Source organism: Giraffa tippelskirchi, chromosome 9, assembly GCF_054371585.1.
Source record: "Giraffa tippelskirchi isolate mGirTip1 chromosome 9, T2T-mGirTip1v1.2.pri, whole genome shotgun sequence".
NCBI classification, from domain to species: Eukaryota; Metazoa; Chordata; class Mammalia; order Artiodactyla; family Giraffidae; genus Giraffa; species Giraffa tippelskirchi.
Genome location: NC_137283.1, coordinates 111,395,376 through 111,408,166, shown reverse-complemented (window position 1 = coordinate 111,408,166; position 12,791 = coordinate 111,395,376). Strand labels below are relative to the sequence as shown.

The 12,791-nt window shown below is 37.9% G+C and overlaps 1 protein-coding gene across 4 annotated transcripts in view; it reads right to left on the bottom strand.

Moving 5' to 3' along the window:
- Positions 1-12,791, bottom strand: part of PREP (prolyl endopeptidase) — a 135,962-nt gene that overhangs the window by 70,371 nt on the left and 52,800 nt on the right. For all 4 annotated transcript variants that reach the window (XR_014065179.1, XM_081529322.1, XM_081529323.1 and 1 more), the window contains one exon: positions 11,857-11,962. Coding sequence is in view for 3 of the 4 variants with exons in the window: in XM_081529322.1 (XP_081385448.1) it covers positions 11,857-11,962 (106 nt within the window). In the remaining variant the exon portion in view is untranslated. The remainder of the gene's footprint in view (positions 1-11,856; positions 11,963-12,791) is intronic.

Genomic DNA, 12,791 nt, shown 5'->3' with positions numbered 1-12,791 from the left:
GTTAAAGAAAAGGTCTGTTAAAATGCTTCTGATTGTAGATTTGTCTGTCATTAGTTATATTTCTGTTAATTTTTACTCTCTGTATTTTGGAAGTATGCTGTTAGGTACATACACAATTAGAATTATTATATCTAAATAAAACTGAATTGAACTTTTTATGATTACGAAGTTTTATCTCAAGCAATGTATGTTGCTTTAAAGTCTACTCCAATATTAAGACAGCTACATCATTTTCATTTTAACAAATTTGGCCAGTTGTCTTCTGAAAAATGGATGGTCCCAATATGTTCTTCTCCATGTCTCCTAACCACTCAAATGCTTTCCATCTCTTTGTGGGTTGCATTCATGTAATTTCTTTTTATACTCACTTTCACAAATTCTCTCTTCAGCTATGTCTCATCTCTTCTTTAACCTAATAACCTAACTTTTAACATTAATCATACTTCTAATTTTAGAAGTTCTACTTAGTCCTCTTCCAAATGATTGGTCATTATTTATAATATCTTGTTTCTTGCTTATGTTTCCAAGCTTCTCATTTATTTTTTTTTAAAGCAGCATCACTGTTTTTAAAAGTGCATTTACACAATTATTTTATATTCAGTTCCGTTCAGTCGCTCAGTCATGTCCGACTCTTTGCAACTCCATGGATTGCAGCACGCCAGTCCTCCCTGTCCATTACCAACTCCCGGAGTTTACCCAAACTCATGTCCATTGAGTCTATGATGCCATCTAACCATTTTATCCTCTGTCATCCCCTTCTCCTCCCACCTTCAATTTTTCTCAGCATCAGGGCCTTTTCCAATGAGTCAGTTCTTCACATCAGGTGGCCAAAGTATTGCAGTTTCAGTTTCAGCATCATTAGGAATCTGATAATTCCACTCTGGTGTGAATCTGCTGGCTCTACTTCTCATGCTGGTGAATTTCTTCATCTAATCTGTGATTTCTAATTGTGAACTGATTTCCCTTGATATGCTATCTGTGAGAATTCTTGGAGGCCTGGGTGGAAGTGACATTATTTCAGATAAGATTTGTATCTGGCTTCTGTTTGCTTCTTGGGAGGCAACCAACCTGGGAGCACTTTAAATTCTTGGCATGGAGATTTTTGGACCCCATAGAGAGAATCAAGTCAACGTGCACACACATGAATGTCAGTCCTTCTGTTTTAGGAGAATTCAAATCCTGCCTACAAGATAGAAATACGCAGGTTTCCTTACTACATACCCTGCCTCTCCCCGACTTCCCACTCCACCGTTGGCAGGTCTATTCCTCAATAATCCATACACCATCACCAAAGGGAAGCTCAGACTCAAAACCCAGCAGAAACATTCTGAGACAAACCAGCTTACATCCCAGGATTCCTGTTTTCATTTTGTCTTTGGTCTCTATGATTTCTCTTCTTTTGTGCCAATTAGCAATATATTTAGTAGATGCTTTATTAACTTTTTACAACATTTTGGTTGTTTCAATTAGATTATCAAGTAGATTATTATATCACCTGCTGCATTCCCACAAACTGAAGTCCTTATAATTAACTGTCATAAATAATTAAGTTCCAAATCTGAGTCAAAGATTTTTCTTTTTCCAGTGACAAACTGCTGACCCCCAAAGCAGGTGATCCATTCAAAGACAAATGCATCTTAGTTTACGTAAAACAACACTTTAAAAGGAAAAGAAACCCAAACACTATTATTCCTTATAAGACAAAGTAAAAAAATTAGTTGGTGATGCAAAATTTGCAGAGTCAGAAAGCTACATTTGTTTATTATAAGAATGATGAAACAATTTTCTGGACTGTGACATTTGTAAACACAAAGCCTTAGTTCAGGGAAATGTCAGATTCCTTAAATGTTTCCCTGACAATAAAACATTTCCTGATGTGAAACCTTTATTTCTCAAAGTAACCATCTTATAGCTTCTGACTGAAAAGGTCTTACAGCCATTGCAGTGGTATTTATTATGACCCTACTTTCCCCTGCCTGTAAAAAAGTCACTGAAACATCCACCAAAGGCAAAACATAGCATAAATTTCCTTTAGTATCTCTGTAAAGTCAAGTGAACCTAAAAATGTCATGCACTTGTTTTAAATAATCAAGCTCCAAACAACACCAAAACAAAAAAAAGTTTGTGGTCATTATCTGCCACCAATTTCTGAAGCACTGACTTTAGTCATAAATGCACACAAGTCAGTCTTAGGAATGTGGCTGGATTTATACAAATCCAACTATAGTATGAAAAGCTGTTCAAAGTACGCTCACAGGGCAGCATGTTTAAAACGAGGGTTCATGAAATCCTTTGGCTCTCTGGGAACCCATGCTCTTCAGGCTTTGGCCATAAGATAATTCAAGAGAAATGGTATTCCAGTTGAACAATGGGACTCATTCCGTTTTGTTATTCACAAGTTAAAACACTGTTGATTTAATTTAAAAAAAAAATGGAGTTACTTTTAAAAAAAAGAGATGTGGCTAAACTCTCAAACCGTCTCACTTTTGCCCACCTCTCCTGAGGTATTTTTGTATGTAAGTGGTTCCTCCCTTTGAAGTCAACAGAATTCGATTCCCAAACTTCTCTACACTGAAGTTGAAATTATTTTTTATAAATCTGTTTCTTGGTGGGGGAAAGATTAGTGTACTGAGTGAAGGTGAGCTTAAAATAAGTTATCTAAAACTTTGTCTAGAGCAATTCATTACCTGTATTGCTGTCTTTGAAAATCAATGTTATTAAGTATATTCCATAGAAAATGTTTTATAAGCTCTCTCATAACAGGAGCTAAAAAGTGCACTTACATTGACAGAACATGGAGGCCTTGGCCTCTGACAACAGTTAACAAATGCAGAGCAGACACAGGTCATGCTCCAGCACTGAGGAGAGCAGAAAGCTGCTGTTCTCTCTGGCTTGATGCCTTCATGCTGTCGCACCTGCCACATGGTGATGGCTAAAACATGGGCATGGAATCCAACTGACCTGGGTCTGAATCTTTCAATGGCATTAGAAAAGCTAACTGGCCTCACCCTTCTCAGTTTCCTCCAGTTAACAACACAGGCTCCTTAGAGGTTGTTGAAAAGACAATGGGATATCTAGAACTTGGCACACAGGAAATGCTAAGAAAATACTCACTACCATCCCAATGCTGGTTATCACCCCAGCATTCCTCAAATGACAAAAATAAGCAGAACGTGGCTTCAGAACAGCACTATTTATTTGCTAACAGTGAACTTATAAAAATCTAATTTCCATCTCTCAGGGCACACAGCCATTTTCCTAGGAAAACACCTTTATAATCACTAATTTAAAAATTGGTAAAATTATTAATTTTATTGCTAGTACTTCATGTTTTACTTCAAAATTAATGTTTTTTCCTTACTTTTATACTGTCTTTTGATGTTCCAATTCTTTTGGGTTGCTGGCATTCCCACTCAGAAACAAAAACTTATTTTCTGATAACTCCCTGTCTCTCACAGAAGCCCTCTTCCTTAGTCTGACTTTTTAATGCTCTGATGACTTTGCTCAACTTGAGACAACTCATTTGTTTCAAGTTCCTTGAATGTTTATTCCCCCCGACCCCACCTTTCCTCTCCACCTTCGAAAGATGGCCAGCCCCACCAGGCATGAACATGGGAGTCAAAATTGTCCCAGATACCCAGAAACAAGAGGTCACCTGCCTTGCATTGCAGAGATGGCTGAGTGAATAATTTAAGTGTCTGACAAACACTAAGCTTCCTTTTGTAGTACTATGTTAGCATGTAGTGTAGATTGATTTCTAATGCAGGTGAAAGCCAGTTTTCTTTAATGACATGAAAGCATTAAAATGAAGACATGGTGAGTGCTAAGAATTTTATCAATCTAAAATGATCCAACTTTCAGCAAAAAAAGGTAAAAAGCTGAGAGACAGGTTAAGTAAAAGTCTGGATGAAGCTTAAGATAAGCTTCTATTTCCTCACAAAAATTAGCATGTCAGCATCACTGATCTTTTCCTCCAATATTGTTGCTCAGTCGCTCAGTCATGTCCAACTCTTGGCAACGCTATGGACTGCAGCACTCCAAGCTTCCCTGTCCTTCATTATCTCCCTGAGTTTGCTCAACTCCTGTCCATTGAGTTGGTGATGCCATCTCATTTTATGTTGCCCCCTTTTCCTCCTGCCCTCAATCTTCCCAGTATCAGGGTATTTTCTAGTGAGTTGGCTCTTTGCATCAGGTAGCCAAAGTATTGGAGGTTCAGCATCAGGCCTTTCAATGAGTATTCAGGGTTGATTTCCTTTAAGACTGACTGGTTTGATTGATGAGGGACTCTCAAGAGTCTTCTCCAGCACCACAATTTGAAAGCATCAGTTTTTCAGTGTTCAGCCTTCTTTATGGTCCAACTCTCACACATCAGAGTCTCGTACATGACTATTGGAAAAACCATAGCTATGACTGTACGAACTTTTGTTGGCAAAATGATGTCTCTGCTTTTTAAATGCTGTCTAGGTTTGTCATAGCTTTTATTCCAAGGAGCAAGCGTCTTTTAATTTCGTCCCTAAATGCTGTGTCATGAGCAAAGACAAATTCAGGTCCATTTCAAGGATGATGACGCTGAAGCAGAATGGTGTTAAGTTACCAACAACAAAGATTTTAGACATTCAGAGTTCTTTGCACCTAACAATTACTTCTTATGGACCCTATTTAAAAACTTCTTATATAGCTGTAAGTTTATTCAGAATAGGGTCAAATGGTCTTTTGCTGCTGATTATCCTATAAAATAGAGGGAAAAGTACCTGACCTACTAAAGAAAAATGAAAGACCCCAAGAGAAAGGGGATCAAACAAAAGACAGACAGCAGAGAGGAGTGAGAGGGGATTTAGAGTTTCCAAACCTCAGACAGGTCCTAACTCTGGGCCTGGACATGTGTGCTTGGTGACAGCACCACTGATAAACCCTGATGTTGTGCACTGGCTGTCTCGTGGCCTCTGTCCAACTGGCGGGGAGCACACATCCGGCAGGGACAGGCTGTCATCACTGCCATCACCCAGCACAGCGCCTGGCACAAAGTACAGCATAGACACATGTCTGCTTCATAACTAAATATAACATTCACATAATCCTGTTTCAGACTGAACCTTATATACATTTCTTGATAAGGTAAAGTCAAGAGAAGTAACCAAATTTAAAAGAAGTTAGCAGTTTCTTCCACTTTCCCAATAAGAACATTTAGAAATACAATACACAAAGTTAAACATGTATAAAAGCATGGTGAAAATCATCTTTTGAATTTTTAGGGTATAAATTTTCATGAAAATATTTTAAAAGTTCACATATTGGCAAGAAAAAGGAAAACTCTGAGGTCTGACATTTAATTGTAATGCAGAAAACATGTGAACATTTACTTTAAATTTAGTCAATGTGAAACAACTTTATGTATTCATAATATTTATAGCAAATTTAGGAAACAAAAGATATACATGCATAAATATATGCATATATATATTTCAAAAGAAATAGTAGTCTTGATTTAGAAAGGTACAGAAATAGAAGAAAATCCAGACACAAATCATACTCTTGAAAGGTTCCAGATGATTAATTTCAGCTACTCCACAGGCATGACTCACACTAAGAATTGCAGGGGTCAAGACTCAGCTGCCTTTTCCACTGCAGAACTAATAAAATGTCATGCTGCCTGGTGTCTAAGTGATACCTTGGTACCTCTATACTTTCAATTATAAACAAGAGAAGCAGAAACCTTCTGCTCATATAATAAACAGGACAGGAGAAACACGGTCTATACTTTCTTCCATCATTCTCAGGATTTAATAGAAAACAAAAAAATTAATTCAAAAAAGTTAAACAGGCCAGAAGGGTAAAGATTACTCACAAGTAAATGAACAGGGTGGCTTCTCAAGCAGGGTCACCTGAGCACAGGATCTCTAAAGGGGCAAGAGAAGTTATGGAGACAAGCTGGTGCCCATCTACTATGAGTCTGTGTTAAAGAAAAGTTATCTGACACTTGTTAAAATGGTAATGAAGACTACTCAAGACTACTGCAATAAGGGAGACAGGTCACACGGAACTCAAATACAGAAAAGATAGCTAGAGGTTTATAGCCAATGTGCAGAATGAGGGGGTTGGTGGATGGAAAATTACTAACAGAAGACATCAGGGTAGGGGGATTCTTGGTGAAGGCAGGTTAAGTACATGGAGGATAGCTGGGGGAAGAGGAATTGTATCCATACCAAGGGTATAGGACTGTCTTTAAACTGACTTAGTAGGATTCTCACTAAAACTGAGGCTATGTGGGCCCAGAAAGGTTGAGTCGGGGGGGGGGGCAAGGAACTAAGACTGAAGCCTAACTGAGAAGAGGCTCAGAGGAGCCTGACTCAAGTCTGGTCAAGGAGAGAATCTCTATTGTTGTCAGGCACTGTTCTAGGTGCTGGGGACCCCACGGCGAGTGAGACAGACAAGGTCCTTAACCTTGTGCAGCTCAAAAGGAATCACACACACAAGGTTTTTGTATGGAGAGAAAAAAGAAACCAGAACAGGGGAAGGGTCAGAAGGGCCAGAAGCAGGAAAGGTATCACAAAAGCAAGAGGAAGCATGTTAACTCCTGCCTCTTTCCCCAAAGAAAGCAGACAGTGACTTGGGACATGTTTCCAGCAGCCAGCGCAGACGACGGTGCAATATTCTTTGCAGGGGGCCTGCTTAGCTATTTTGAACACTTGGAAAATTATAGAGACTTCCAAGGCCCAGACAATAGGCCAAGTGCAGTTTCCATCCAGTGATGAGCAAAGTGAGGCAGGGAGTTACCTGTTCAGAAAAGTAAGGACAGGAGCAGCTACAGCATCAACTGCAGTTCCTGTGAACAGCCACAGCCCACAGTTTGCAAGAAATGTGGTCATATTACTAAGTAAAAATACTGCAAATGTAAATGGCGGAAGTGAGGTTCTCCAAAGAGAGGCAAGGGTGAAAGAAAGATCTTGCTCACAGAGGAGCACAGAGCAAGATCAGCTAGTCCTTGAAAAGAAAATCAAATTGGCATAAATGTAAATCACTCAGAAAGCATACTTTTAACTCTCAAGATTTTAAGATTTTTTCCATTCTGTATTTACGTAGTTTTGTGTTCCTTACGTATTATCTTCTTCTGTGGTATTAAGTAGCCACTGGCCATTTTTTGGTGCTTCTCATTTCAAAATGCACACAGGCAGAAGGTTTTCTTAGAAAACAAAGATGACAGAAATGTTACAAAAGAGCTTCCTCAGTGAAATTATTTAGTTCTCCAGACAGGATATTTAGTGATGCCCTAATAAAGAATGTATAGGGAAATGCTAGTAAATCTCGTTGCCTTTAAGGTAAACATGATTAAAATGGTAACAGAAAGGCCTGAGGTTATCACAAGGGGTATCAATTTATGCAGTATAATATTGATGATTTCATAACATTGGATTTAGTTTTCAGTCACCAGCTATTCAGTTTAACTCACCTAATATTTCAGTTAACTAGCACATTTAGCATTTAACTTAAATATTATTCTTCCATTTAGTTTAAACAGGGCAACAAAAATGTGGGAGCAGTAAGGGAACAGCAAGAAAAAGATTCTGGGTGGCAATCACGGTCCCCAACTGGGTAGATGCACTCTGGAATTTTCAGTTATCAACCTGAAAAATTAAACATGTCACCTATGAGAGGCACACCTCTTCATGTTTTCTTCCATATAAGGACTCTGCTGATTATGAATCAGGTTTTACATAAAATAATACCAAGATCTGTGTTTAGAGCAGCTTTGATACTAAAGATACATTATTTTTAGGGCGTCTTCAATCTATTTAATCTACTACCAAAAACCATTGTGTGATGACTCCAAATATTCCCCTTTCAGTCAAAAAACAAATGGATAAAGAAAGAAGGCATATGTGAGAATCCACTCTATGCCAGGAACCCTGCTAAGCCCTTTTCTGTGCATTTTCATTACTCTTCACGATTACTAAGTAGGTATCATTTACCTATTGCTAAGTAGGTATCACAAAGTAGGTGCCACTGCCTCATTTGTAGCTGTGCAAATATGAAGAGAGAAAGGATAACTTTCCCAGGGTCACCAATTATTTAGTGGTGCAGTTGAGATTTTAAAGTTTTATTCTCAATATACCTGACTGTAATGAAGAGGAACTATTTTAAAAAATTTAACAATCACAGTATCAATCTTCTATGTCTCTCCTGTTATAAACCAAATATACTGTGTCTTCAACAGTTAAACTCACCCTCAGTACTTATTTTTTCTAACCAGTCATAATCATGTAATTGTGCACGTGTGCTCAGTCGCTCAGATGTGTCTGACCACTTGCCATCCCATGGACTGTAGCCTGCCAGGCTCCTCTATCCATGGGGTTTTCCCAGGCAAGAATACTGCATTGGGCAGCCTCCTACTCCAGGGGATCTTCCTGATCCAGGAATCAAACCTGTGCCTCGTGCATTAGCAGGCGGATTCTTTACTGCTGAACCACGTAGGAAGCCCCAATCATATAATTAACTCATAACAAATCAGCAATCAATTTAAAAAAAACACACATATACACTACCATCCCCCCAGCCACACACACACACGCAAAGATCTTTCTAATCCTGATCTACACAATTAATTGACTTTTGAACTCAAGAGTGGGAACTGATTTCCAGTTCATTTTCTTAGCACCGGTCAATCACTGCAACTGTTGAGAGCTTTCAGAATCCTAGGACTGCCATTCAAAAGAACTCCTCTGAGGCTAGTGCTATTCATAGATTTAATGCTAGTAAAGCAATAAAAAAAAAAAAATGACAGGCCCAGAAACATACCCAGAATTTAGCAGCTATCACTGGAGAACACTCTACAAATTGCTCCCAATCCATCTGTGTGCAACTCAACAGCTTAAAATCCATCTATTTATTCACATACATTGTGTTTTCTTGTCTACAGGATATTCTATACTTTTGACTCAATGAATTCCACACACCGGTCAGTTTAGTATTCTTATTTCTGAAAACGGTATCAGGTTATTGTAAGACTTGTTTGCTCTATTCCTTTCCATGTGGTTTTCCATGAGCTCACTGGGAAAGTCTTTTTGATACATCCACTTGTCTAAACTGATGTACTGAGTTAACTGATCAAACACTAATCTAGGTGCTACTGTGAAGGTATTTTATAGATATGATTAAAGACCATTATCAGTTGACTTTTAGTAAAGGAGATTATCCTATATAGTCTAGGTAGACCTGAGCCTTCCAGCAGAGCTGAGGCTTCCCTGAACAAGAAGAAATTCCACTTGTGGACGGCAGCTTCAGCCTATGCTTGAGAGTTCCAGCCTGTCCCTCTTGATGGCCTGCCCTACTGGTTTCAGACTTTCCTAGCCAGCCAGCCCCCTAATCATGTAAACCAATTCCTTGCAATAAATCTCTTAATATATATCTCCTACTGGTTCTGCTTCTCTGGTTAAACCCTGACAGATACATTCACTAACCATCGATATTTCACAAATATAAAACACCTAGTGATAACTTTAGTAAGAAATATGTAGTTTCTTATATAACTCAGAGGTATAGTACCAAATAAATGTGAAGATTTACATGTAGTCTTAGTCAAACATATAGCTGGATTTTGTTCAGATCAAGGCAAAATAATCTTAAAGTTCCTCTAGAATTTTTTTTTTTAAAAGAGAGAGAACAATTTGGAAAACAATAATTGCTAAATTTACTGAGTGACCACTCTGTGCTGGGTTTTTCACCTAAGCTACACAAAAATCGCCTAGAAAACAAAGACAATTGTCTCATAAGTAAGGAAAGATCAAGTTAGGAAGGGAGGCCAGGACCTGGCATATTCTCTAAGTATTTTCCAACCTGAACATAGCCTTCAGGATTTTTTTAAATGCTTCCCTCTTTAATTCCTCATGTTCATTCATGGCTGCAAGGACTAGAATCTTATTTATGAAGGCCCAGTGTATGTCTACACTGCCTTCCTCCTGGAATCCCAATCTCTGCGTATCATACCCTCTTCGTTAATTCCTCATAAATGCCGAAAACATGGGCAGAGAGAGGTAGTGGGGGGAAAAGGTAAGGACCCTAAGGGGTCAGGAAGAAAACAGAGGCACTGGCACTTGCAAAGTCTCATTCAAAGTAGTACCGTTTACTATGCAAGTGGACACAGAAATAGTTCAGAGTGAGAAATGTGGACGAAATTTTTTCTCTGCATTTGGAGTCAATTAAGCAATTTGTGTATTTTTTAATAACAGGTCTACTAATAATTTAAAGGTATAATGGACTAATAAATAGAAAATGAAAGCAGAGCTCTCTGGAGGAAGACAACATAATTGAAATTTTTGATAAACTGGAAAAAGGCAAAGTCCCTTCCATCATCCTAGGCCCAAGCAGGAAACAGTGGGCAGGACCAGAGCACAGTAATATCTATCAACTTGTCTAAGATTCGACCTTCCATGCTCAGCCAGGTGAGTGATTCTTGAGTGGCGTTGTACATCTTTCAGAGAATGTAAAAACCAAGGTGGATGTAGCATTCATGAGATCAAAATGGATATATCTTTTTCTTTTACGGATCTTGCTCAAAGAAGTTTAAAAATGATGCAGTACCCAATTAATAATATAAAATGGTATATATTTTCTGATCATAATGTAATATAGATAAAATACTAATAATGAGGGAATTAATCAACAATTAGACATGAGTACAATATTATATATTTTAAAAATTTGTGTCAACTATCTCTGAAATATGGGGCTTCCTGTGTGGCACTAGTGATAAAGACTCCATCTGCCAATACAGGAGACCCATGAGAAGTGGATTCGATCTCTAGGTCAGGAAGATCCCCTCCAGTAGGAAATGGCAACCCATTCCAGTATTCTTGCCTGAAGAATCCCACTGACAGAGGAGCCTGGTGGGCTATAGCCCATAAGGTCACAGAGAGACGTAAACAACTGAGAGACTGAACATACACATCTCTAAAATGTATTTATTTCATATTAACCAGAATATGGGGTAACTGTGCCATTATCTGGGTGCTAAGGGCTTCCCCAGTGGCTCAGTGGTAAAAAATCTGCTTGCAACGCAGGAAGACACAGGTTCGATTCTTGGGTCGGGAAGATCCCCTGGAGGAGGGTATAGCAACCCACTCCAGTATTCTTCCCTGGAGAATATCATGGACAGAGGAGCCTGGCAGGCTATAGTCCAGGGGGTCCCAAAGAGTCAGACATGACTGACACAACTAAGCATGAGCTCGAGCACTGGGTGCTAATATCCCTGACAGTTTTCGGGTTTGGGAATTCTCAGCTCAGTAAACAGTGCTGTTGAAAAGCTTTAATGCTTGATGATGGTGCTGATATGATATAAATGTTGGAGGAAAACAACATTTAAAATAAGCCATCTCCAGAATTCACAACTGGCTGGTCCTATCTTGATAACCTATAGTTTCAGGAATCAAGTCAAGTTAATATTGCACATGAGTCCAGTACTGAGAAGCTGTCTTATGATCACATGTTAGCCTAATAAATTATCACTGGTGTCTGACCTCTTTCCCGTGAAAGTCTGCACTATTACATCTAGATAGTAATAATACTTTACAGATCAAAGGGCCAGCTTCTCCTGAACACTCTTCATCTGCAATACAGACAGGATACTTTCACACAGAGAAACATACAAAAAATATGGTTAGCCTCGATCTACAGAAAAAATGCTAAAGCCAACATTCAATTTTTTTTCATTTTAAGGAATAATATCAAAAGAAAAGATCATAAGACCTGAGATGATGTGATTAAATGGAAGAAGGTTTCTTGGGAAATCAATTAGAAGACCAACATAATTGTTTTTTAATGGGGCTCTCTGGAATAATCATCTGTGTTTGAGAGACAGCTTACCAGTGATGCCGTTGGGCTCCTGCTGGAGGTCACAGTACCAGAGTCGGTTTACAGGATCACATCCCTCCCTTATCGACAATAAGACGTAGCGACCATCGTCAGATAACTACAAAGGAAACAAAAATAGTTTCCTAGAATAATAATAATAATATATAATTATAATTATATATAATAATAATAATAATAATAGAATATATTTTTTGTGAGAACACTGTTAACACATTAAGTTAAAAAAAAAATCACTGGTGTATCTTTACTGCAAACTTATGACTGGATAAGAAAGTTAGAAAAAAAGATAACATCAATTTGAACTTATTTTGCAGTTGATCACTTTATTTTAACAAAACATAGTGAAATATTTAAGTTGAAAATATCAGTATATATAACTGAATGGCTCAAGATGACTTTTACTTACAACCTATTCTTTATAGTCAATAATACTGTAAGAATTTTATATGGTGACAGATGGTTATGGGACTTGTCATAGTGATATATTTGATTGTTGGGCCCTTATGTCATACACCTAAAACTAATGTAATCTTCTATGCCAACTGTGCTTTTTTAAAAGTTTAAAAAAATAAAGTCTATTCTTTAACTGAAAAATACATGCAATCTGTCATTCTGAATATAAATATCCTAAATTTGAATTTTTGTCATGGGTTTACACACTTTAAAAGCTGTAGTAAATACGTAAGAATTAGCAAAATGGCCGTGAATGCACAAAAGTTCATTTGTGGTTCATAATGTTTACATTAACAAGTTTCTATTGAACAAATGAACAACTTTTTACACGGATCTTTAGTCCCCTATGCACAAGGCAGCAGAAATAAAAGGCTGTGCTTCAGCGGCTATCTTCTACAATACTAAACAGAAGAATCTATCTTTTACAATACTAAACAGAAGAATCTTAGGTAGCAAAAAGAATCTTGCTAAAT